This window comes from Trachemys scripta, chromosome 14, assembly GCF_013100865.1.
Source record: "Trachemys scripta elegans isolate TJP31775 chromosome 14, CAS_Tse_1.0, whole genome shotgun sequence".
In the NCBI taxonomy this organism is placed as follows: Eukaryota; Metazoa; Chordata; order Testudines; family Emydidae; genus Trachemys; species Trachemys scripta.
In genome coordinates, this window is record NC_048311.1 from 7,142,700 (window position 1) to 7,169,904 (window position 27,205).

The window sequence follows — 27,205 nt, forward strand, 5'->3', positions numbered from 1 at the left end:
TATAAGGGTCCATATCATGGCCAGACATTCCTTTTCTATGGCTGCATAATTCTGCTCCCAGGGCAGCAGCTTCCTGCTCAGGTACACGATGGGGTATCTCTCCCTCTTTCTGTTAACCTGCATTAGCACCACACCCAGACCTGTGTTTGAGGCGTCACTGAACACCATAAAGGGCTTGTCAAAGACCGGGTTTACCAGCACCAGGCCCTTGACCAGAGCCTCCTTCAGAGCACAGAGAGCCCTCTGGCACTGCTCGGTCCAGACCACCTTATCTGAATTATTCTTCTTACATAGCTCAGTGATGGGTGTGGCTATGGAGCTAAACTGGGGCACGAACCTCCAGTAGTAGCCTGCCAGCCCAATAAAAGCCTAGACCTGCTTCTTAGTCTGGGGAGTGGGCCAATCTCTGATCACCTCCACCTTGGCTGGCTATGGCTTTAGGCAGCCGCCTCCCACTTTGTGGCCCAGGTATATCACTTCTGACATCCCTGTTACCAGATTTGCCCCTTACTTTGGAGTATGCTCATTTATTCGAGTTACTTTTCTGGGGAAGGGGATTCTGTAATCCTATCAATGTACTGCTTGTGTCACTTGTGTTTTCATATGGAGCTCTACTTCTCTTCTGCAAGTCCCCTCCCAGTGGAGCTATCCTGTAGGACCTAGGTTCCCTAGGGCTGGGTTACTCCAGCCCCAGAACCGAATGAACACCCACACACCCACACATACATTAACAGAGCAAGCCTGAGCAGACTGGGTCAATCAGCACTGTCAAGCTGATCCCTTATATGTCTCTGGACTCACTGGGCTGGAGGAAGCAGCACTTTCAAGCTGTCTCTCCTTATATGCCCCTGGACTCCATGGATTGGGTCAAGCAGCACTTTCAAGCTGTTACCCTTATGCGTCCCAGATTCAGTACATCCCTATCCCCACTCTCACAACACAATTGTACTGGCAGTAACCTACTTGATGAGCAAACCCCACAGTATTTTGGGCGCTGCAGGGATCTTTAGCTTAGGTAAAAGAAGCGTTGCTGTAGAGTGAATGGGGGAAGCTAAAAACACAAAAGAGTAAAGTTCAGCAAGAAAGAGAGAAGCAACCAACTTAACCATAAAAGTTATTTATTGAATAATAGCGATAACTACACAAGGAGAGCTAAACCAACATAACATACATTATTAAAGGTTAATACCTAAGGTAGAAAGAAAAACAGAGAGAGAGAAAGAGGGAGGGGGAATCTCACCCACTCCATGAGGCTTGAACTGGTTGGGGTTCCCAGGTGATGGTGCTAGCGGAGAGTCCTGAGTGCTGGAGACAGACAGAGCCCCTAGCACAATCAGTCAGGAGAAGATGGGTTCCAATGGAACTGATACCTAGTTTGGATCTAAGCATCAGAACCCTGACTAGAGGGTGAGTAGGGATTTTTGTAGAGAAATTACAATTGTTCAAGGGAGAACACTAGATTTGTTTATAGGTAAGCTGATGACTCAAGGGTTTTCTTTAGGCTAGACAATAGGAACTGATCACTCTTGGCTATGGGTGGTGTTTTCTTCCAGGGAGCTCACAATGCAACTAGGCTGCTTCAGTATTTGGATATCAATTAAGGATTCATTACTAGAATTGGTCTGTTAATTGCTGAGCTGGGTGTGTGCAGACATAGGTTCATTAGCATATGGAGCAGAGATTCCCATGATGCAGTGCTTCCCTGCTTTTTCTGGTCCCAGAATTCAGTGTGGTTCTCTATTCTCCATTCTGTATGTAAATTGAGATGTCTTCCTGTCCCATCTTTCATGCAGATGAGGCTAGGGGAGTTGTCTCTGCTCTCCATTCTGTATGCTAATGGAGATGTCTTACTCTTGTCACCCTTGTCAGGAGGGGTTTAGGTGTGTCTCCCAATGCCCTTCACTGCTCTCTGCAAGTTTTTTCCTCTGATGGGTTTTGGTTTAAGCAGAGGCTGGGGGGGGGGGGTGTCTTTCATGAGTCAGACTGGATACTGCACTCTGGTTCCCCAAGAACACAGAGGTGTCTGGTATCACCCAAGTCCCCAAAATTGGGCCAGCTAGTAAGCTTAAGGAGGACTAATGACCCACCAGAGTTTGGACTGTGACGGGTTGGATCACAGAAACCCCCTTGGGAGCTGCCACCTGATGTGCAAAGACTACCCCTGCTTCTGTTTTCCCTGCCAGCTCAGAACTCCAGCACCCTGTCTTGCTGAGCCAGACACTCCCCTCTGGCTCCAGACACAGACCCAGGGTCTGAATCACTTGTCCCAAAGCTGCAAGTTTACCTGAAAACAGCTCACAGTAGTGTGCTTGTCTTTAGCACTCAGATGCCCAACTCCCAATGGGGTCTAAACCCAGATAAATCCGTTTTACCCTGCATAAAGCTTATAAATTGTTCGCCCTCTATAACACTGATAGAGAGATATGCACAGTTGTTTGCTCCCTCAGGTATTAATACATACTCTGAGTAAATTACTAAATAAAAAGTGATTTTATTAAATACAGACAGTAGGATCTAAGTGGTTCAAAGTAGTAACAGACAGAACAAAGTAAGTCACCAAGCAAAATAAAATAAAATGCGCAAATCTATGTCTAATCAAACTAAATACAGATAATTTCCTCACCAGTTCCAGAGCACTCCCTTTTACAGGCTAATCTCCTTTTAGCCTGGGTCCAGCAATCACTCACACTCCCTGTAGTTACTGTCCTTTGTTTCAGTCTCCTTCAAGTATCCTGGGGGGAGGGGGGGGGGAGGTTGGTGGAGAGGCTCCTTCTTTAGCCAGCTGAAGACAAAATGGAGGGGTCTCCCACAGGTTTAAATAGACTCTCTCTTGTGGGTGGAGACCCCTCCCTCCTCCCTCCTATGCAAAGTCCAGCTCCAAGATGGAGTTCTGGAGTCACCTGGGCAAGTCACATGTCCCTGCACGACTCAGTCCTTACAGGCCGAAGCCATTGTCCACATGGTATCTTGCATGTCTCCAGGAAGACTTCTTATGTGGATTGGAGCATTCCAAGATGCATTATTCTCCAAGTGTTTCCTGATCAGGTACTTAACCTGGCGAATTCCTTCCTAAAGAAGCTGACCAAATGCCTCCCAAAGCTTACTTAGAAACCAAGCAAGCATACAGCCCATATTCTTAACCTCAAGTAGAAAATGATATATATATGTACAAATAGGATGAATAGATATAGTAGACTATAACCTTTACGGAGATATGTTACATGGCACAGGCAGCATAAAACATATTCCAGTTATGTCATAAATACATTTATAAGCACCTCCTCCCCTTAAAGCCTTATGGGGTACACTGTCACAGGTGTCTTTCATGAGTCAGGCTGGATACTGTACCCTGGTTCCCCAAGAACACAGAGGTGTCTGGTATCATCCCTGGTACCCAAAATTGGGCCAGCTAGTAAGCTTAAGGAGGACTAATGACCCACCAGAGTTTGGCAGAAAGCAGCATGTTTATTATACTGATAGCTAAGCTCAAAAGAAGGGGGGGGTCACACTCACACTCGCATACTCACGACAGGAACGGCACTGGAGATGTCAGGATCCTTTAAGGTAAGTGTCCCACAGCACAGTGATGGACAGTTTGATGGAGGTCAGTCTTCCTGAGGCACGATGAAATACAACGGAGCGAACCACGGCCAGGCAGTCTGGGCGAAGGGCCTTCATGGGAAGTACAAGCTTGAGAGTGCACTCCTGAGCACGTGGTCTCTTCCCCTTTTAAGGATCTGCTCCTCATGGCCTGTGACTAGAGATGACTTGGCCGCATCTGGTTGGTCACACTCCACCTCATCCAGTGTCCATGCACTGGGTGTGTGATCGCTGCCTAATTAGAGTCCCAGACACCTTGTCTACCTGGGAGCTCTTCTGATCTTCCAGGTGTTCAACCAGCCCATTCATCCCACAAGCATTCCAGGAGAGAAGGGGAGGGGGAAAGCCACTTCACAGGTATTCAAAAAGGGAGAGGAGACAAAAGCGGGGGGAGTGTAACAGACCTTTTGAGCATACAGCAGGTTATACATAGCATAGTCATACAGAGCATACAGATCACTGCTGCTCCTACAACAATCCCCACCTTGCACTTCCCAGCTTTTATAGTCAGACCTGCATCCCTGAGCCGGTCCAGCACTTGTTTAACCTGGGACACATGGTCCTCCCAGATCTGGCTAAAAACACAGATATCAGCAATATACACCAGGGCAAAATTCTCCATCCCCTTGAGTAACTGGTCCACCAGGAGCTGGAAGATGACAGGTGCCTCCTTTAGGCCAAAAGGTAGGACCAGGAACTTGTATAACCCCAGAGGGGTGATGAAAGCAGATTTCAGTCGGGCATCCAGATCCCAACGTACTTGCCAGTAGCCCTTGGTGAGATCCATAGTAGTAAGATAACGAGCTGCCCCTAGCTTGTCTAGAAGCTCGTCAGGCCTAGGCATAGGGTAGGCATCAAACTTGGTGATGGCATTAAGCCTCCGGTAATCCACACAAAACCGGATTGGCCCATCCTTCCTGGGGATCAACACCACAGGAGCATAGGCGATGAGTTATATTCCCACGTGGTGCCTGGGCACCAGCAATATTCAGAGCCCAGGAGCCCAGCTCCACCAATATTTCGGGCCGGGTGTCCCCCCTGACCCCCCCTGCCACCGCCCCCCTTGCACCTCCTCCAAGTGTCCCCCGGCCCCCGCTCGCCTTTCCGGGGCCCCGGAGCAAAGAGTCACTGTCTCTTCCATGCAGCTCCATGCTGCCTCCCTGCAGCAACTGCTGCCACAGGGTCCTAGTGCCCCCCATGTCGACTGGCAGGGCAGACTGACTCTGAGCCTGCCTTTCCACCTCAGACCCTTCCCTTTTCCGGTGGGACCCTCCACCAGCACAGGGGACCCCCCTGCCAGCAGTCACCACTCCTGCCCCATGCTGGGCAAGGAGGCAGCCCCATCCCTCACCCCCAGTGAGGCTACAGTCAGGGGCAACAGCAGAGGAGGAGGCACATGCAGCAGCTCCCGGCACCCACCACAGGGGAGGCGAGGAAGATTCCTGGACCTGAGAGGGGCCCTAGGAGCACATGTAGTGACAGTGGTGGGTGAGTGTGCTGCTGGGGGGGCGGGAAAGGGGGGCTCCTCCCCCAGAGCTTGCTGCTGCTGGCAGGGAAAGGGCTGGGGGGAGTCCTCCTCTCTGGCCCCTGTCCCAGAGCAGCCTGCCTGCATCCCAAACTCATCCCCAGCCCTGCCCCACCCCAGAGCCCACACCCCCAGCCAGAGTTTTCACCCCCCCACCGCACCCTCAACCCTCTACCCTAGCCCTGAGCCCCCCCACCCCAAACCTCTCATCTCCAGTCCCAGCCAGAGCCCTCATCCCCCCACACCCTAACCTCTGCCCTAGCCCTGAGCCCCTCCCACACCCCAAACCCCTCATCTCCAGTCCCAGCCAGAGCCCTCATCCCCCTGCACTCCAACCTTCTGCCCCAGCCCTGAGCCTCTCTAACACCCCAAACCCCCCAGCCCCAGACAGAGCCCTCACCCCTCACACTCCTACTCTCGCCCTGAGCCCCTCCCACACTCCAAACCCCTCATCTGCAGCCACACCCCACAGCCCTTACCCCACAGCCCTCACCCCTGCACCCCCCCTCATCCCCAAACTCCCTCCCAGAGCCTGCACCCTGCACCCCAATCCCCTGCCCCAGCCTAGGGCCTGCATCCCAGACCTCCTCCCCCACCCCAACTCCCTCCCAGAGCCTTGGGCATGTGGGGGGTGGAGTTTTGGAGGGTGGAGTTTGGGCGGGGGCGGGTTCTGGGCACCACCAAAATTTCTACAAACCTGCCATCCCTGCACAGGAGAGGCCCAAGGGCTAGAAGACTGTCGGATCATCCATAAAACCAGCATGTCCTTGACCTCTCTCTCCAGGTTCTGGGCTGTTTTCCCAGTGACCCGGCATGGGGAGCATCTTACAGGAGGGTGGGCTTCAGTCTCCACCTGGTGGACAGCCAGGTTAGTGAGCCCAGGCTGGTTGGAGAAGAGCTGATGGCAGGAACCCAGCACCTCTTGGATTTCTGCCTACTGGCAGTGGCGTAGCCAGGTTCTAAGAGCATGGGGAGCGAACATATAAAAACAGGCACCACCCACTGCAAAGCAGCGAAGAAAAAAAAGAAAAACTCAAGTCTTGCCGCCGAAGACTGAAGAACCCACCGTGCCGAATTACCCACCACCGAATTGGTGCCAAAGACCCGGAGCAACAGAAGCACCTGCCACCGAATTGCCGCTGACCCGGAGCTGCCTGTGGGAAACCTGCACTGGATTAGTCCTCAGCCAAGCAAGATAGCAGACGCCCCCCCAGCGGGCACAGGGGGGAGCATCACCTGGCCGCCACAAAACGAGGGGGGGGGAGCAGGAGAAGCACCGGCCGCAGGAGCCGCCGCCGCAGATGCACGCAGTGGAGCCCGAAGTGAGTGCCGCCCAAGACCTGGACGTGCTGGGAAGTGCCGAGTGAGTGCTCAGGGGAGCAGCCACTCCCCCTGCTCCTCCCCTAGCTGCGCTACTGCCTGCTGGGCAGGGGTTAGCTGGTCTGAGAGGGGAATTGATTCCAGCAAAGGGCCGGCCTGTCTCAGGGGGTCATCTCCCTGTTCCTCCCACTGGCCACACACGGCCAGTACCAAATTCTCCCTGTCAAAGTACAGCTTGATACCCTTTAGATATGTCTATACGTCCAATTAGCAGCCTTCTTCTTGCCAACTTTTGTGAGCAGGGCCTGCCTCTGGCTGAGAGCTTAACTTTGCTTTATGTTAGCGAAGTCTTGACCATTCCTTTGGTTCAGGCCTCAGGCCTCATACCAGGCCTCCGATACCAAGGGTTTATGTTTCAGGGCCTCATCTTACTACAGAGGGCCCTCTTGCTTCCCCAGGAGCCCCACCTGTGTGGACTCACTGCGGGAAGCGCACTGTGTGGAAGGGGATGCTGAGGTCAGATCCAGGAAGGTTGAAGCTGTGTAAGCTTCTTGCCCTGGAGACAGTATGCTCAGAGAGAGGAGGCTTCCCCAGAGTCCTGACTGGCTTCATATGGAGTAGTTCCAGAGCATCGCCTGGTGACTCCGTGACACGTGGTGGGATCAAATTGCACCCCATGGACAGAGAATCATGCAGTAAGTGACTGGGGAGCAGTAAAACAAAGGGGGATTAGCGAGAGATGGGTGTGCTGGAGGCTCCAAGAGCTGCAGTTCCAGGAAGCGGAGGAGCCTACAGCTTAACCCCGAGAGACAGTGGACCCCTGAGAAGGGCTGTGGTACTGAAGGGGTTCCTCCCAGGGATTGTGGGGAGCTGAGAGCACACAGGCCTGTGAGTCCGTGACCACTTGGGAACAGTTGGGAACAGCGTGAAGATGGCCTATCTCCTTAAGAAGAACATTGTAGAGCTGTGCAGAGAGAGAGGGCTGCCCTTTGGAAGATTCACCAAGGCATAGACAGGGTCAAAAAGATAATATGATGGGTAGACTTGTTTGTTCAACCAACATGTACCAGGAGAGAAGCAGCACCCCAACACGCAGCGGGGTTGTACCTGGTGGTGAGCTGGAGCCGGTTCGCACCAGTTAGCAAGAACCGGTTGCTAAATTTAGAAGCCGGTGTAGAACCAGTTCCTAAAGGGGCGGGCAGGTGGGCAAACTCCGGTCTGCGGGCCACATCTGGCCCGCGGGACCGTCCTGTCTGGCCCACCTGAGCTCCCAGCTGGGGAGGCCAAGGCTCCCCTGGCCCCTCCCCCGCTTCTTCCCCCTCTTGCAGAGCTGCTGGAGCCCTGGGGGAAGCGGCGGGCTCCAGCGGCTATTTAAAGGACCGGAGTGGCAGAGGCAGCTGGAGCCCCGGCCCTTTAAATAGCCCCTGGAGCCCCCTGCTACTTCAGGGCTCAGGGGGCTATTTAAAGGGCCCGGGGCTCCCCTGCTTCTACCGCCCCAGTCCTTTAAATAGCCGCCGGAGCCCTGGAGTAGTGGCAGCGGGGCTCCAGCGGCTATTTAAAGAGCCGGGCCAGTAGAAGCAGCGGGCGCCCCGGACTTTTTAAATAGCCCCCAGAGCTCCACTGCTGCTACCCCAGGGCTCCAGCAGTGGGGCTCTGGTGGCAATTTAAAGGGCCTGGGGCTCCCAGCAGGGGCTGCTGGGAGCCCCAGGCCCTTTGAATTGCCCCCTGGGGAAGCCGGGCCACCCCAGTACGGTGCACCGGCTCTTGCCGGTACGCCGTACGGGGGCATACCAGCTTACTTTCACCTCTGGGCAAGGGGGTGGGGCTGCAAGCTCCAGCGGCTGCGTGGCATCCTTACACAGCAGCATGGTAACGGGGCCAGCCGGGGCTGGGAGGAGGGATTGGATAAGGGGTAGGGAGCGGTTGGAGGGTGCGGAGGTTATGGGGAGGCAGTCAGGGGATGGAGAACGGGGGGGTTGGATAGGCGTGGGAGTCCCGGGGGTCTGTCGGGGTGGTGGTGGATGGGGTTGGGGCATTCAGGGGACAGGGAGTGGGGCGAGTTAAGTAGGGGGTGGGGTCCTGGGGGGCAGTTAGGGTGGGGGTCTTGGGAGGGGGTGGTCAGGGGACAAGGGGGGGTTGATGGGTTGCGGGTTCTGAGGGGGGCAGTCAGGGGCAGAATGTGGGTTGGGGTCGGATGGGTGGGTGGCAGGGGGGAGACAGGCACGGGGGTTTGTACTCACCACGCGGTTCCTGACCGGGTCTTTGGTGGCACTTTGGCGGCGGATCCATCACTCACTCCGGGTGAAGGACCTGCCACCGAAAACCTGGAGTGAGTAAAGACCCCCCTGCCACCGAAGTGCCGCCGAGGACCCGGTAGGGAACCGGTTTTTAGGATTTTGGGAGCTCATCACTGGTTGTACCTCGATGTGTCAGGAGTGATGTGTAACTTGTTTGTACCTGTGTATAAGAATGTATAAGTGGATGTCTTTGTCCAGCCTAGGAGGCAGTGGAGAGTCCTACCACTGACTGAGCTGCATCCATTGTCAGGGAGCACATATGTACTAGCACAGGGGTCAGCAAGCTGCGGCACGTGTGCCAAAGACGGCACGCGAGCCGATTTTTAATGGCACACTGCTACCTGCCCCCTGCCGGAGTCCCAGCCCCACTCAGCCCCCCCCCACAGCTCTCTCCTACGGGGGCAGGAGGCAGAAGCTTGGTCCTGCCAGTAGCCAAGCTCCCCTCTCCCCCGCTTCTTCCCGCAGCGTGCTGCTTTCCTGCCCCTCCTCCTCCTCTCCTTCCTTGCATTGATCAGCTGATCGCCCTTGTGAGGGGGAGGGGGAGAAGCGGAGCCGCAGCGTGCTCACTGCTCCGGGGAGGAGGCAGAGAAGAGGTGGGGACGGGGCCCTGGGGAAAGGGGTGGGGATGGGGCATATCCCCTCCAGCCCCCTGCCGTGAGCACCCTCACGAGCTGAGCACCCCAGCCCTCTGCCCTGACCCCTGAACCCCCCAACACACCCAGCCCTCTGCCCTGACCCCTGAACCCCCCCACACACCCAGTCCTCTGCCCTGACCCCTGAACCCTCCTCACACACACACAGCCCTCTGCCCTGACCCCTGAAGGCCCCTCCATACCCAGCCCTCTACCCTGACCCCTGAACCCCCTCCACACACCCAGCCTTCTGCCCTGACCCCTCCTCCCACACAGGATACGACNCCTCCACACACCCAGCCTTCTGCCCTGACCCCTCCTCCCACACACCCAGACCTCTGCCCTGCCTCTGCATCCCCCACAACCCCAGGCCTGACTTCTGCACCCCACACACATACCCAGCCACCCCACACCCTGACTCCTGCACCCCCTCACACACCTCCAGCCCCCGTTCTGATTCCTGCACCCCCCACACATACCCAGCCCCCCCACACCCCATGTCCTGACTCTTGCACCGCCCCCCACATCCCCACCCCCACCCTGAGCACCCAATGGGAGCTCCTGCACCCTCCCCCCCCACATTCCCACCTGCACTCCCAGTCTGGGGTCCCAGCCGCTGGCCCTACTCAGCCTGCTGCCAGTCAGGGGTCCCGGCTTCCAGCCCCTTGCCAGCTAGGGTCCCACAGGCCCCGCTCAGTCTGCTGCTGCACTAGGTGAACGGAACCCCAGGCCGGCAGCGGGCTGAGTGGGCCGGCGGCGTAAGATCAGCATTTTAATTTAATTTTAAATTAAGCCTCTTAAACATTTTGAAAACCTTGTTTACTTTACATACAACAATAGTTTAGTTATATAATATAGACTTATAGAGAGAGACCTTCTAAAAAACGTTAAAATGTATTACCGGCACGTGAAACCTTAAGTTAAAGTGAATAAGTGAAGACTTAAAGTGAATAAGTGAAGACTTCTGAAAGGTTGCCGACCCCTGTACTAGCAGAACCATAGACCTCTGATCCGGGGAGCTAAAGACTGTGTTTCATTGGGCAATAAACCTGGCCGGGTGCCTTCGTACCTTATTGGAGTCTGTGGTCATTGGGGGTTCTCTCGGGGTCTGCTGTGTCAGCTATCTGTGCAGAGCCGGGGCAGCACACAGAGGAAACACACACACGCAGCCGACTGTTATCATCATTGAACAGAGCAGATCACCACACCGGTGGCGTCTGATAACACCCTGCACCCCAACTCCACAGTCAGATGTGACTCTCAGCCAGCACAAAACAGAAGGTTTCTCCATCAACAGGACCACAGCGTGGAACAGAGCTTGCTATTACAGACATCAGTGAATTTCAGCCAAGTCCATCTTGGGAATCCTGGCCCAGATGCCCTGGATTCCCCCTCTTCCAGTCCCCGCACGCAGACTGCCAGCCTCCAGCCACCCGACCTCCAACACCCCCCCCTTCATTCCCCTCCTCCTTCTCTTTGTCTCGCTTCCCAGGCCAAAGGCGTCACCTGGTCACACCCCCCTCCTGGGTCTCAGATTACATAGGTGCAAATAGCTGGGCAGTCTCACCTGCCCTGAGGGCCTCAGCAAAATCACACACCCAATTCCCACCACCTAAGTACTGGTGCAGTACACAGGGTAACTAAGGTACACACAGTATTAGTATAGGACAGTAAGACTTACATGCAACATAACAAGATGAAGCCGTGGCAGCGCTGTGAAGCGCGAGTGTAGTCGCGCTGCCAGCACTGCGAGAGCTCTCTCACAGCGCTGCAAGTACTCCACCTCTCCGAGGGGAATAGCTTGCAGCACTGCGAGCGAGCGTGCAGCGCTGCAGGCGCTGATTACACTGGCGCTTTACAGCGCTGCACTCGCTGCGCTCAGGGGGGGTGTTTTTTCACTCCCCTGAGCGCAGCAAGTGCAGCGCTGTGAATTGCCAGTGTAGCCAAGGCCTAAGTGGGGGGGAGGGATTGAGGATCAGTGGCATCTAAATATCAGAATCAGGTATCAAAGCGAAAGTAGCAGCTAGGAACCTAAATTAGCCCCTGGTGTCTAACCTGCTTTGATAACCCCACTAGTCCCCTATCTGCATCCTCAAGTGCCTTTAAAATACCTTTAAAAATCCAACCCTACGTCATTTTGGAAAAGATGGTTTTGAAAAACTTACCCCAAATCTAATGTGCTTTAAAAATCAGTTTAATATAATGAGGGCCCACAAGCACTAAAATACTTTAGGCATAGAACATCAGGGTTGGAAAGGACCTCAGGGGGTCATCTAGTCCAACCCCCTGCTCAAAGCAGGATCAATCCCCAGACAGATTTTTTTTTAATCCCAGTTCCCTAAATGGCCCCTGTAAGGATTGAACTCACAACCCTGGGTTTAGCAGGCCAATACTCAAACCACTGAGCTATCCCTCCCTCCTTTAATCAGAACAGTATGGGGATTTGAATGGTATCACTCCATGGAGGCTGGCACAACTGATTAAGAGAGTTTTAAACTAGGAATTGGGGGGGAGATGGTTGGGAGATGTCCAGGTAATCTCCACGCTGGATTTTAACACTGAGAGGGAAGAAAATGAAGCAAGAAAGGATACTGTCGTGAGTAGGAGAATGGACATATGGAGGAAGGGTACTGTAGATACAATTCTAATAGGTGATACTGGCGGTAGAATGTCTGGGCCTAATCGGGTAAAGAATGTGAGTGAAGCCAAACAGCAAGAATTAAGACATTTGTACACCAATGCGAGGAGCCTAGGTAACAAAATGGAGGAACTAGAGTTACTGGTGCAGGAAGTGAAACTGGATATTATAGAGATAACAGAAACATGGTGGAATAGTAGTCATGACTGGAGTACAGGTATTGAAGGGTATGTGTTGTTTAGGAAAGACAGAAATAAAGGCAAAGGTAGTGGAGTAGCATTGTAGATCAATGATGAGGTAGACTGTAAAGAAATAAGAAGGGACGGAATGGATAAGACAGAGTCTGTCTGGGCAAAAATCACATTGGGGAAGAAAGCTACTAGAGCCTCCCCTGAGATAGTGCTTGGGATGTGCTATAGACCGCCGGGATCTGATTTAGGTATGGATGGAGACCTTTTTAATGTTTTTAATGAAGTAAATACTAATGGGAATTATGTGATCATGGGAAACTTTAACTTCCCAGATATAGACCGCAGGACAAGTGTTAGTAATAATAATAATAGGGCTCAGATTTTCCTAGATGCGATAGCTGATGGATTCCTTCACCAAATAGTTGCTGAACCAACAAGAGGGGATGCCATTTTAGATTTGGTTTTGGTGAGTAGTGAGGACCTCATAGAAGAAATGGTTGTAGGGGACAACCTTGGTTCGAGCAATCATGAGCTAATTCAGTTTAAACTAAATGGAAGGATAAACAAAAATAGATCTGTGACTAGGATTTTTGATTTCAAAAGGGCTAACTTTAAAGAATTAAGGAAATTAGTTAGGGAAGTGGATTGGACTGAAGAACTTGGGGATCTAAAGGTGAAGAAAGCCTGGAATTACTTAAAGTCAAAGTTGCAGAAAATATCAGAAGCCTGCATCCCAAGAAAGGGGAAAAAAATTCATAGGCAGGAGTTGTAGACCAACCTGGATGAGCAAGCATCTCAGAGAGGTGATTAAGAAAAAGCAGAAAGCCTACAAGGAATGGAAGATGGGAGTGATCAGCAAGGAAAGCTACCTTATTGAGGTCAGAACATGTAGGGATAAAGTTAGAAAGGCCAAAAGCCATGTAGAGTTAGACCTTGCAAAGGGAATTAAAACCAATAGTAAAAGGTTCTATAGCCATATAAATAAGAAGAAAACAAAGAAAGAAGAAGTGGGACCGCTAAATACTGAGGATGGAGTGGAGGTTAAGGATAATCTAGGCATGGCCCAATATCTAAACAAATATTTTGCCTCAGTCTTTAATGAGGCTAATGAGGAGCTTAGGGATAATGGCAGGATGACAAATGGGAGTGAGGATATGGAGGTAGATATTACCACATCCGAGGTAGAAGCCAAACTCGAACAGCTTAATAGGATGAACTCAGGGGGCCCAGATAATCTTCATCCAAGAATATTAAAGGAACTGGCACATGAAATTGCAAGCCCGTTAGCAAGAATTTTTAATGAATCTGTAAACTCAGGGGTTGTACCGTATGACTGGAGAATTGCTAACATAGTTCCTATCTTTAAGAAAGGGGAAAAAAGTGATCCGGGCAACTATAGGCCTGTCAGTTTGACATCTGTAGTATGCAAGGTCTTGGAAAAAATTTTGAAGGAAAAAGTAGGTCAATGGTAATTGGGACAAAATACAACATGGTTTTACAAAAGGTAGATGGTGCCAAACCAACCTGATCTCCTTCTTTGAGAAGGTAACCGATGTTTTAGACAAAGGAAATGCAGTGAATCTAATTTACCTCGATTTCAGTGAGGCATTTGATACGGTTCCACATGGGGAATTATTAGCTAAATTGGAAAAGATGGGGATCAATGTGAAAATTGAAAGGTGGATAAGGAACTGGTTAAAGGGGAGACTACAACGGGTCGTACTGAAAGGTGAATTGTCAGGCTGCAGGGAGATTACTAGTGGAGTTCCTCAGGGATTGGTTTTGGGATCAATCTTATTTAATCTTTTTATTACTGACCTTGGCACAAAAAGTGGGAATGTGCTAATAAAGTTTGCAGATGACACAAAGCTGGGAGGTATTGCCAATACAAAGAAGGACCGGGATATCATACAGGAAGAAATGGATGACCTTGTAAACTGGAGTAAAAGTAATAGGATGAAATTTAATAGTGAAAAGTGCAAGGTCATGCATTTAGGGATTAATAACAAGAACTATTGTTATAACTGGGGAGGCATCAGTTGGAAGTACAGAGGAGGAGAAGGACCTCGGAGTATTGGTTGATCACAGGATGACTATGAGTCGCCAAAGTGAAAAAAGCTAATGTGGTCTTGGGCTGTGAAAAAAGCTAATGTGGTCTTGGGATGCATCAGGCGAGGTATTTCCAGTAGAGATAAGGAGGTGCTGCTTCCGTTATACAAGGCATTGGTGAGACCTCATCTGAAATACTGCGTGCAGTTCTGGTCTCCCATGTTTAAGAAGGATGAATTCAAACTGGAACAGGTTCAGAGAAGGGCTACTAGGATGATCCGAGGAATGGAAAACTTGTCTTATGAAAGCAGACTCAAAGAGCTTGGCTTGTTTAGCAAGCAAAAGAAGGCTGAGGGGAGATATGATTGCTGTCTATAAATATATCAGAGGAATAAATACCAGGGAGGGAGAGGAATTATTTAAGCTCAGTACCAATGTGGACACAAGAACAAATGGATATAAACTGGACATTAGGAAATTTAGACTTGAAATTAGATGAAGATTTCTAACCATCAGAGGAGTGAAGTTCTGGAACAGCCTTCCAAGGGGAGTAGTGGGGGCAAAAGACATATCTGGCTTCAAGACTAAGCTTGATAAGTTTATGGAGGGGATGGTATAATTCGTCTTTGAATATTAGCGGTAAATATGCCCAATGGCTTGTGATGGGATGTTAGATGGGGTGGGATCTGAGTTACTACAGAGAATTCTTTCCTGGGTGTCTGGCTGATGAGTTTTGCCCACATGCTCAGGGTTTAGCTGATCGCCATATTTGGTATCGGGAAGGAATTTTCCTCCAAGGCAGATTGGCATAAGCCCTGGAGGTTTTTTGCCTTCCTCTGCAGCGTGGGGCATGGGTCACTTGCTGGAAGATTCTCTGCACCTTGAAGTCTTTAAACCATGATTTGAGGACTTCAGTGGCTCAGACACAGGTTTGACACGAGTGGGTGGGTGAGATTCTGTGGCTTGCATTGTGCAGGAGGTCAGACTAGATGATCATAATGGTCCCTTCTGACCTTAAAGTCTATGATTCTATGGTTGGGTCTGACAGTCGGTGCTAAATGTCTGAACAGACCCATTGTTAATGATTATTACTAAAGCCAGTAGCAGGTTTACTTTTCTCAGAAAATGTATCCTGCGCTCTAGGGCTTGGTCTACACTACCCGCCCCAATTCGAACTAAGGTACGCAACTTCAGCTACGTGAATAACGTAGCTGAAGTCGAAGTACCTTAGTTCGAACTTACCTTGGTCCACACGCGGCAGGCAGGCTCCCCCGTCGACTCCGCGGTACTCCTCTCGCCGAGCTGGAGTACCGCAGTCGACGGCAAGCACTTCCGGGTTCGACTTATCGCGTCCAGACTAGACGCGATAAGTCGAACCCAGAACTTCGATTTCCAGCCGTCGAACTAGCTGGTAAGTGTAGCCAAGGCCTAGGAGTAAGTACAGTAATTGTGGGGAAGAACAATCTGTATTTGTCAATAACAGAAGTTGAATACCTGCTTCAAGGTCAGAGCCTCGTTCTCTCAGCAATCTGGAGGTGCTGCCCCCCTCCTCATCATTCCTCTTGGGGCATCACTTGTAGCCCTTTAGATTACATAGTCACCCCTGACATTTACAAAACCATTAAGTTGGTTGTTCTACATATTGAAACTGTAAACTCTTTCTCTTAGGAGCTGTCTCTCATGATGTGTATATACAGCACCTAGCACAATATGACCGTAGTCTTCTGTGGAGCCTCTGGCTGCTGCTGTATTACAAATATTCATGGTATTAACTCAGACGTGATTATTTTGTAGCCAGACAAGAATGAATTTGGGGAAAGTTTTGGTATGTGGAACAGGCCGAGTATCAACAGAGAGAGACTCCCAAACCTACCACTCTAAACTTCCTGTCCGGCTAAACCACATTCACATGTTCAATTTTACTACTGCCAATAGCCCCATTGATTTAAATGGGTCTGAGCTAGAATTAGGTAGGTGGTAAGGTTGAGAGAGCAGGAGTCTTGGGTTGAAACATACACACATACACACATTGTATGGGTGACCTCGCTGTGCAGTTCTGTACCAGACCATGTTTGCATTGCTTTTATGGTTAACCTCCACTATGAATCTGCTGGGTATTTAATGTAAAACAAACTACACTTGGAGTGTGAGAAACTAAATTCTACTTCCAAAGGAGGAACAAAGACAGACTCCTCTCCCCACACCCATCCCAGCTCCATACTTTACATGCCCAGCACACTGCTGTGCCCAAATCCCCTATGCACCAGCAACAAAGCAACATTTACAAATTGGTAGAAAAGTGCAGAGATGCTGGGACCCAGTCACAAAGCAAACACTCCGAGAGCAGGGAATTCAAGGAGCTGAGATTAGAGGGATGCAGTGTGGGGTGAGTTGGGCAGAGTGAGTCTCTGTTGTCCCCACACAGGACAGGGTGATAAATGGGTGGGCGGGGGGAAGGACCAGCTGGGCTGTCAGACTGGTCGTCTTCCTCTGGCCTCAATGTGGGGAGTCAGCCTGGCTTCAAGGCTGGAGCAGGTGTGTTGGCTTCCCCAGCTTCCTACTTGTCTCTGCCCAGGCTCATCCTCTCAGTAATCGGGAGACGCTGCCCCCTCGCCTCATCATTCTTCTTGGGGTACCATTTGTAGCCATTTAGATTTCATGGATGGCTTCACCCGGCACTCATAGGGCAATACTTGTCTCTCTGGCATTGGTGCAGCAAGTTCACAGTTCTCAGCCTCAGCTGTCTGTCTCTCAATAGACAAGACTGCAGTTTCCCAGCTCTCTCTCCCCACCCTCTCCCCATCTTAGTTGTATCTCATATCTCTGAAGGGGTCAGGGAGTAACTCCATGCCCTGATCAGTCTCGGCCTCTCGGAGTATGAATCTAGCACTCAAGCTAGGTATTTGTGCAGAGACATTGATAATTTTCATTGTTCAAACAACACAAATATCTCAAGACAAAGGATAAAGGTTAAAATAAAATAAAAAGGACTCTTCTGGAAAATGATAATTTGTCTCATAAAGTTCTCAATAAACTTGTGCTACATCCTGTCAAACTAAACTAATATCAAAGTATGTGACCAAACAGCCTTGAGGAAGAGAGGAAAACCAACAGTACAAGGTGGGCTACAAAACACTCAGGTTCATAAAGTGAAATCCCACACAATCATAACTCCCAAAAGAAGAAAAAGCAAATGTATCCATTTGCTTCTGAACTGGCTAAACCTGCTTTACTCAGCTCCCCCTCGTTACTTGATTGTGTCATTTACAAAAGTTTTACCATTGTCCTAATGCCAAAAAAGGAAAAAAGAAACAAACAAACCAAATCCAAAATCTGCCCATCTATAAATGTTCTGGACTTGGCTGGAAAAAGCCCAGAAGCCACTTTACCAAGAGATGGAAATAGTGATTTAAGCTCAAACAGAGTTTGGGGTTCATTTGAATTCCCCCCTCCAGGTCTGGGACACTTTCATCTCTAGCCCTCAGAGTCTGAGTCAGGAGCAAATAAATCAAAGTGTGATGCTTAAGCATGGAGAGCAAAGAACACTGTTGGAAGTGCCGTGCTGGGAGGTGGGGGGTAGAATGGGGAGAGGATAAACTCTCCATGGCTCAGACAGGGGCTGCTGTGTCAGGGTGGAGTGTGACAGTGAAGGGGGGAGAAAGGAATCCCTCCTACTCACCCTATCACCCTTAAATAATACGGAGCCCAAAATACATTTTCCTACCCCTGATCCAGAACTTTTAGAATCTATTTAATTCTGGTCTCTAAGGGAGTCAATATATATAAAAAATGTTTTTTGGCATAACGTGGAGCAATGTGACACTATGTGAGAATGGGACACTCTCTCCCCAAAAGGGGAACTCAGTAACTCTAACAATCACTCTGCTAATGGGAGCGGGGGGAGCGGAAGGGGGAAGGGTGAAATCAGTATATACAAGAAAGTTGGGGTCAGTCTAGACTAGGAAAACTGGAGGAGGGTCAGGGGAGATTTGCTAGCTAATCCCAACCACTTTTCCCACCACAGACAGACCCTCGGAGGCTGATGCTATGGAGGCAGAGGTGGGATCCCGAGGCCTTTAGACCTCCCACAAAAGAGACTATGGAAATCAGTCCCTTTCAGTGGTGCTTTCTGAATGCAGAGAAGGCGGGGAAAAGGGGCTGAGGACGTGACTGATAAGAGGAAGCACCTCTCTTTCCCATACCCTCCTCTCTTACCCCATGATCCCTAACATTTTATTTCCCCTGCACCCAGCACCCTCTGCTTCCCACATCCACCAGACCCAACCATTCAATCCCCCAGTTTCCTCCCCAAAACCCATCCCTCCTGGTCCCTTCATATTTGATCCCCCGGAACCCAGCACCTCAGGGGATTTAGAGAGGGGAAGTGTTGCCAGCCCCAGGGACACTCTCCCTGCAGGGACCAGCTCCAGGTAAGTGGGGGAGCCCAGCCCAGGAATATTGCTGGAAAATGGGGGGTGGGGACAGGTGTCCAGAGTGATTGTGGGCCTGACCCAAGTATCCCTCTCCTAGTCTCCATGGAAGAGGAATCATGCCTGGGAAGGGAAGGGAAGGGAAGGGAAGGGAAGGGAAGGGAAGGGAAGGGAAGGGTGGAACTTCATCCAGCCAGAGGGAGCTTCTGGAGGAGTTCTTTCTCCCTTCCCCCAGCAGGTTAGCAGGAGGCAGGAAGGCCCTGCACTTCAGCAGCCAGGGCTGCAGCAGGGGCTGATCAGGACTTCTCCTCCTCTTCCTGGGCTTTGCTTAGGTCCCTGATCAGCTCAGGGTCAGCTGCTGCTGGAACCTGCCCCCAGACATGGGCAGCTGGATACCTGGGAGCCAAATGCCACTGTGTGTGGGAATTAGGAAATGGAGTTTTTACTATGGCTAGCCTCTTCTGTGTGGAGGAGTCTCTGGTGTCCACTGTGGTGTCAGCTCCAACTGAAGCATTTTCCAAGCTAAGGACATCTGACAGGCCTCTTCCTTGTGTAGATTTGCTGATGCTGGATGCCATGTGAGCACCAAATGAAGGTACCCATACATTCAAGCTCTTTCTTCTGTGAATTATCCAATGGGGAATAATGTGTAAGCTCAGACTGAATCTTTTCCTGAAGTTATTGAAGCTTTTCCCACAATCCAAGTTTTTATGGGTTCTCTGTCTTGTGTAGATTGTCGGATGTGAAGCGAGGTTTGATCTTCGAATTGAACATTTTCCACAGCTGAGGCATTTATAGATTCTGTCCCATGTGAATTCTCCAACGTTTAGAAAGGTATGACGTTGGATTGAAGCCTTTCCCATCATCCAAGCATTTTTGGGGTTTCTCTGTTGTCTGAATTGTCTGATGTCTACTAAGGTGTGAATTCTGACTGACACTTTTCTCACAGTGGAGGCATTTTCACAGTTTCTTCCCTTTGTGGATTCTCCCATGCTTAATATGGCTTGCGTGCTGACTGAAGCTTTTCCCACAATCCAAACAGTTATAGGGTCTCTCTCCCGTGTGCAGTCTCTCATGGGCAATAAGATTTGAGCTCCAACTGAAGCTTTTACCACAGTCCAAGCATTTATAGGGTCTCTCTCCCGTGTGGGTTCTCTGATGTGTAATAAGGGCTGATGCTGCAATAAAACTTTTCCCACACTCAAGGCATTTATATGGCCTCTCTCCCATGTGGATTCTTGCATGGCTAATAAGATGTGAGCTCTGACGGAAACTTTTCCCACAGTCCAAGCAATTATAGGATTTCTCTCCTGTGTGGGTTCTCTGATGTACAATAAGGGCTGATGGTGCACTGAAACTTTTCCCACACTCAAGGCACTTATATGGTCTCTCTCCCGTATGCAGTCTCTGATGAGTAATAAGATTTGAGCTCCGACTGAAGCTTGCACCACATTCCGAGCATTTATAGGGTTTCTCTCCTGTGTGGGTTCTCTGATGTGTAATAAGGGCTGATGCTGCAATAAAACTTTTCCCACACTCAAGGCATTTATATGGCCTCTCTCTCATGTGGATTCTTGCATGGCTAATAAGATGTGAGCTCTGACGGAAACTTTTCCCACAGTCCAAGCAGTTAAAGGGTTTCTCTCCTGTGTGGGTTCTCTGATGTACAATAAGGGCTGAGCGTGCACGGAAACTTTTCCCACACTCAAGACATTTATAGGGTTTCTCTCCCGTGTGGGTTCTCTGATGAATAACAAGGGCTGATGATACAGTGAAACTCTTCCCACACTGAAGGCATTTATATGGTCTCTCTCCTGTGTGGATTCTGCTATGGCAAAAAAGGCCTGAGACATTACTGAAGCTGTTCCCACACTCAAGGCATGTATAGGGTCTCTCTCCTGTGTGCAGTCTCCCATGGTTAATAAGATTTGAGCTCCCACTGAAGCTTTTGCCACAGTCCAAGCATTTATAGGGTTTCTTTCCTTTGTGATTTGTCAGCTGGGCTCTGGTTTCCTTGGGATCCTTACCTCCTCTCCTACTTTCAATGGATTCATCTACTTGCTTCCTTTGGCAATTTCCCAGCTTTCTTTCTGACCTGTGCCAATTACTCCAGGCTTTTCTCTGTTCCAAGCATTGGAAAAAATTCCCATCTGCTCTTCTCAATATGCTCCCTTGCAGTTCCACTTGCTCAGGACATTCCTGTTGTGGATTCCCCTCCTCATTCTCACTCATTGTCTCATCACCTGCTGGAGGAGAGAGAGAATCCAGGCAGGAGTTATTTCCTGGGCTGGTAGAAAATACAGAAAGGGCAATAGCAGAGAGGGAAAACATAATGCAATAGCTGTTGGAAGACTGAGAATTTGGATTCTGCCTCCACATCCCATCCAAACACTGACAGGGAAGTGAAGTCAGGGAGAAAACTCCTGACAGCTAACAGGGGTGGGTGGGAAGCCATGAGTGATATCTGCCATGATGATATGACACCTGCTGACCACAGCCTAACCTGGGTGGGATGAGACAGAACTGAAGGGGCTCACACCAGATTTTGGGGATTTTCAGCTTTTTCCTTCTTTTGCAAGATAGTTTCTGTGTCAATGTCACTGACTCCTCACCTGTGTGGGTACCTCTTGAGATCTTTGTTTCCTTGGAGGCCTGGAGATCTGGGACCCATGGCTCTTCCCTTGCATCCAGCTGGTTGATCAGGTCAGGTTTGGGAATGGGGAATCCTGCTCAGGGGATGAAATCAGGCATGATCAGAGTGCTCTGAGGATTGGTGCAGTATTTGTCACAAAGGGCACATCTTGAGTTTAAACTCACCCCATGAATTGTGGGGGGTTGTGGGATCTGAATAGATGGGAACATGGTCACTGAGTCTCAGTGGGGGAAGCCAATGTCTGGGGGAGGGGGGAGCTGTCACACCCTCATTAGGAGTTTTCAGGATCTGTGTGCTCTGAGGGACTTGCCGAGGCACAAACAGCTCTGGTGTTAAACCCCTGGATACATCTAAACCACCAGAGGCCAGAGCCCTCCCCACACATGGAGCTATTTCCAAGAAGGGAGGTGAACAGAGATCCTGTATATGAGTGAGAATTAATGGAGACAGGATAATACACTGTTCCTGCCCCATGAAAGCTAGAGGGATGGGGATAAATTAGCATGTCCATTAGGTCCATGACTCCCCTATCCCACTGGGGGGATATGGAGATGAATGGCTCTCTCACACTGGAGTTGTGGACTATGAGATTCATAGACTATGTCCCCTCTAATGTAACTGACTAGGGAAGAACCTGACCAGGTGCAGAAATGCAGGCCCCAGGGCTTCAAATAGCTGAGGGGACAGGAATCCTTACCCAGTGAGGTCACAGTCTCATAATTCTCCTGCATGACGTCCCTGTACAGGGCTCTCTGACCGGGGTCCAGCAGAGCCCCCTGCCCCTCAGTGAAATACACAGCCACATCCTCAAAGGTCACCGGCATCTGAAAAAACAGGTGCTTCCCACTCAGTACCTGCTGCCCCAGCCACAATCCCACTATTCATGTGGGAAGAAGCACACAAATAGGACAGCTCTGGGAGGGCCAGAGGAGCAGAATCCCACCCCCACCCTGCTCAGAATGGCCAGGAGGCTCCAGGGAACAGAGAAAAGGTAAGAGCTCCTTGTCCCTCCCAGCAGAGGGAGGACGGCAGGGTTTTCTCATTTACCACACACTTACTGCCTACAGGCTGATGTGGGAAGCAGAGCTCCGTGCAGGGAACAGGGACAGGAATCCCAGCACCCTCCCTTTGTATTTCATCACAGTCTCTGCCTAGTGCGTTCAGGCTTCAGCACTCTGGTCTGTCTTCCCAGCCCTGTCCAGGGGGTTGTTTCCTGTTTCAGAAATGGTGGAATGTTCACTCCCCCGCCCCCATTGGCCTGTTCATAAATCAGGCCCTAGGCTGAGCATGTCCCAGCAGATTTAACACACCCTGTCCCCATCCCTGCCTGCCCCTATGTATTTCCTGCCCCTCCCTCTCCACAACAACCCTCCCCGGCAGCTCCCCCCAAAATCCCATACCTGAGCTGGCTCCACCATAGCCATTTCCCTTCCCCGTACCCTAGGAAAATTGGATGATCTGGAGCAACACGTTGTCCTTATTCTGCAGCCTGTCAGGGTGAGAAGGGGAATTTTCTGAATAGCGTTAGTCCATTTCACACCCTGATTCCCCCCAGACTCTTTCCCTGCAGACAGATACTCTAGACTCCGCCATGCAGGGCAAACCCTCAGTGACATTATTACAACACAGACCTGACCCCTTAGATGGGGACTAAACTCAGAAGATATTTTTAAACAGTCCCAGTAACAGAGTCTCTGAGCCAAGCACTAGAAAAGAGCAGAATCAAAGGAGCTACTTTGGTGATCCCCCAGACACTGTCCCCAGGAAAGCACATTCCCCCAGCAGCGCGGGGACTAGGTAGAGGCAGGAACTGGCTTTTCCTCTCTCTGCTCCTCACCTTCTTCTAATTAAAGTTAATCTGCCCAGGGGTGCTGCAGGAAATGGAGCTGGGCAGGGCTGGGAGCTGGGAACCTCCCTCCCCACTTATTGCTCTTGCTGCCCCTTCCAGTCTCTCCCCTTTCCCTTCTGCATGGAAGAACTGGTTACTGTCCTGCCATTCCTGCGAGCTTTCCTCTCTAATAGCTACTGCCAGGGCTAACAGGTGTGCGACAGGATGTATCAAGGGCAGCAGCTCTGGGACTTGCAGACAGCTGGGAGAAGAGATGGGGTGAGGAGGGTCCATTTGTTCAGAATCACTTTCCTGTCCTTCCCCAGCACTTTACCGCAGGTCTCTCTCATCAACTGGAGTCTCCAGCAGAGCCCAGGGCTGCCCTAGGGGCTGGTTTCAGCCACAGGAGAAAGTCCTCCCTTGGCTGGGCACACAGGGGCTTTAATCTTGGTCTATCCCAGCACAGACCCTGCGGGGCAGCTGCACAGCCCAGGCTCCCAGATCACAGTGGAGGCAGCAGCATTTACCTCAGGAAGCCCAGCTAGCTCTCGGGCTCTACTATCCTGAACACAGAGATTGACACCGGCCTCCTCTGCCTCAGCAATTACCAGAGCCCTCTGGTCGGGGCCACTAATGACCGAGCCTCCATGTGCTGCCCCTGCAACCCCCAGGGACAATCAGGCCAGCGCTGATTTCATTTGCCCATCTGGACACTCACTGGAACCAGAGAATCAGTCCAAACTGGAATTTCGTATTGGAACCAAAACTGAACCATAGTTTTTATTTACTGACTGAATTGAACTGGAAAAAAAAAAGTGGGTGGGGCAGAGGGGACCAGTTAAAATAAAGATTCAGCATAATTTTAAGCTCAATATAAAAAAAATTAGTAATCTCATTTTAATTTTAAGAGAATAAAGTAACTAGCCAATGGTCTGGTGATGGCTCCCAGAATGGCCTGCCCCAGGATAGTGAGAAGAGAATGAGAATAGAAGAGGGCCAGCCCACAAGCACAGGGAGGGCAAGGGGAAGCTTGGGAGCTTCCTGCACACCAGAGGAACCATCTCTGAGATGCCCCCCTGGGGAGAGAAGAGGGGGGATGCTCCCTGGGCCCTGAAGTTCATAATATCTCTTCAAGCCCAAGGGCAAAGGTAATGGCTCCCCAACCTTCTCCCCTTAGACAGGCCTCCTCCCACCATCCCCAGCCCCTGGGGCAGCTCCTCCCTCCCACTTGAGGCAGGGTTCATGCTCCAAACTCCCTTCCCCACTGAAGCCACCTGCAGGGCCAGCTCCCAACCCCTTCCCTCCTTCTTCCCTCCCCCCCCCCCCACACTGTCTGATGCCCACCTCCACCCCCCACTATCAGAGGAGGACAAAGTCAAGGCAAAATTTCATTACACCAAAACATGGAAGAAGATGGAAAAGCTTCAGTCAGAAGTAATGATGTTATAGAATCTGTCAGAGACATCTGAAATTGAAAGATACATTGGAACTTCTTCTGAAAGCTTTTGAAATCTCTAAAAAGGAAGTGATATCTGGACAAAGGAAAGCCCAGAAAAGGATTGGGCCAATTCTTGATTCATTTGCAGACTAGCCATTTCTCAATAAGAACAAACTACTGGGAACATCCAAAAAATGTCTTTTCCAAGCTGAATCAACTAGCAACAAATGTACTGGCAGTTCCAGCAACACAAGTGAGTGTTGAAAGAAAATTTCCAGGCCTCACATGTATCCTTTCACTGCAGAGGTCCAATATGGCAAAGTAAATGTTGAAAGATATTATTTTCGGTTGTTCAGCTAAATTGTTCATTTTTAAAAAATCGTATTTATTTGACAACAAAAAAATCCAGGAAAATTCATGTAAAGTTAAAAAATAAATAAATTATCAAAAATCAAAACAGTTTCCATTTTAAGTTGCAGCTCTCTTTTTTTAATTTACCTCCACTAACATTGAAATAAGATTTAAACTGGTAACTGAACTTTTATTTTTGTTTCTTTGGGTGGCTAGAACCAGAAATGAAACCCGATATATTGAATGGAACTGAATCTGAACCAAACCAAAATAAATACCAGTTGGATTCCTTGCCTGATGTCACTAGCAGCGACTCTGGTTTGACCCAAAATCCTGCACAGAAATCAGAGTAGGATGCTGCTGAGTCCTGTGAACTCCAAGCATTTAACATACAGGAATCAGACCCCTAAATAATGAGACTGTCTTAAAAATATCCAAAAATAAATTGGGAGCAGGGTGTATGTGGGGGGAGCGAATTTCGCTTATAAATGTTGAGCCCTTAGGGGTAAATCCCCTCTCCACCCCCCACTGCTTGTTTAACCATTCATTTCTGGGGGGAAAGATTCCACACCAGCTGCTGGGCAGGGCAGCCCCCCACCCACCCCATGGACTAGGGGAGCTGCCATAGTATCCCTCACCATCCCTCTCCCTTCTCTGACCCTCTGCTCTTCCTTCCACAGCCAGTCTCCTCTTGCTCTCATATTCTCCCTTCAGTCTTCCCACATCCCCCTTTTCCTTCTCTTTATCCCCCCACAGTTTCCCTCTGTTCCAGCTCTGTTCCCCCGAGCCCCAGAATCCGCCCCCTTCCCCGATTCCTGTGTGTTCCCTCAGCCTCCCTTCAGCGTCCCCACATTCCCATCCCGCCCCCTGCATCTCTGTCCCCCCCTCCTACCCCCTCACACATCCCTCTTCAACCCCCTTCCTGCTCCCATGCCCCTATCCCTATTCACCTCTAAATCCCACCTGCCCACCCACCCCTACTCCTCTTTAGCCCCCTTCTGGCTCCCACACCTCTCTGTCCCCCCCAGGTGTCGCTGTCCCCGGTCTCCCCACGGCGCGCGCTGGCTTCACCCGCCCTGCAGACAATGGGAGCTGGCGGGCGGCAGCTTTCCTGGGCACGGGGCAGGAATCGCAGCCAGCTCCATTGGGAGCAGCCTGGGGCCAAACTCTCCCCCGGCAGCCAGGGTGGAACCGGGAGGCATCGCTCCCTGGGGGGATGGGCAGGTCTCTCTTACCTTCCCTCCAAGCGGTGCCCTCCCTGGGAGCAGGGGTTGGGGTCCGGGAAGGGGGGTCCTGGCCAGGCTGGGGTCTCTGCACTGAGAGAGGTTCCTGGGAGCAGCGGGAATGTTACTACTCGAGATTCACCTCTCCCGGCTGCAGCCAGGGCTCCGAGGTCCCCAGCAGCAGCCGCTGGGGCTCAGGGATCTTGCAAGGAGGGTGGGCTCCCCAGAGCGCCCCAGTCACTGCAACCAGAGCAATTCACTTCCCGGTGCCGGGACTGAGGCCTTGTCTACACTACGAGAGTAGTTCGATTTTACTTAAATCGAATATTTGGAATCGATATTGCAAAGTCGAACGTGTGTGTCCACACTAAGGACAGTAATTCGACTTTGTGAGTCCACACTAACGGGGAAAGCGTCGACATTGGAAGCGGTGCACTGAGGGCAGCTATCCCACAGTTCCCGGAGTCCCCGCCGCCCATTGGAATTCTGGGTGGAGCCGCAAATGCCTTCTGGGTAAAAAAAAAAGGGGCCAGGGTGCTTTTGGGTAACTGTCGTCATCCGTCCATCACTCCCGCCCTCCCTCCCTCCCTGAAAGCGCCGGCGGGAAATCATTTCGCGCACTTTTCAAGTCATTGACAGCGCGGACGCCACAGCACTGTGAGCATGGAGCCCACTGCAACCATCGCTGCAGTTGTGGCCGCTCTCAACGCCTCGCAGCTTATCATACAGGTTGCCCTGAGGCAGATGCAGAAAAGTCAGGCGAGGAGGCTACGTCAACGCGGTGATGACCTGAAGTCTGAGAGTAGCACAGACCTCTCAGAAAGCAGGGGACCCAGCGCCGAGGACATCACGGTGGCAATGGGTCATGTTGATGCTGTGAAACGGCGATTCTGGGCACGGGAAACAAGCACTGAGTGGTGGGACCGCATAGTGCTGCAGGTCTGGGATGAATCACAGTGGCTGCGAAACTTCCGCATGCGGAAGGGAACTTTCCTTGAACTTTGTGAGTTGCTGTCCCCTGCCCTGAAGC

The 27,205-nt window shown here is 50.8% G+C and overlaps 1 protein-coding gene across 1 annotated transcript; it reads right to left on the minus strand.

Moving 5' to 3' along the window:
* Nucleotides 1-15,686: 15,686 nt before the first annotated feature.
* On the minus strand, nucleotides 15,687-26,439 carry LOC117887161 (zinc finger protein 436-like). The gene is made up of 5 exons (XM_034789471.1): nucleotides 26,188-26,439; nucleotides 22,736-22,824; nucleotides 22,033-22,159; nucleotides 21,295-21,408; nucleotides 15,687-20,928 (listed from the first exon to the last, which is right to left on the minus strand). Exons 2-5 carry the CDS (start codon nucleotides 22,757-22,759, stop codon nucleotides 19,643-19,645), a joined length of 1,551 nt encoding a protein of 516 aa, XP_034645362.1. The 5' UTR covers nucleotides 22,760-22,824; nucleotides 26,188-26,439; the 3' UTR covers nucleotides 15,687-19,642.
* Nucleotides 26,440-27,205: the final 766 nt, after the last annotated feature.

Excerpts from the sequence above, each read along its gene's own strand:
- LOC117887161 (XM_034789471.1), bottom strand. The coding sequence starts at position 22,759 with ATGGCTATGGTGGAGCCAGCTCAG. Across the intron at positions 22,160-22,735 it reads CTATGGTGGAGCCAGCTCAG|ATGCCGGTGACCTTTGAGGA; the intron begins GTATGGGATTTT and ends CTGTTTTTTCAG. Across the intron at positions 21,409-22,032 it reads TGAGACTGTGACCTCACTGG|GATTCCCCATTCCCAAACCT; the intron begins GTAAGGATTCCT and ends TCCCCTGAGCAG.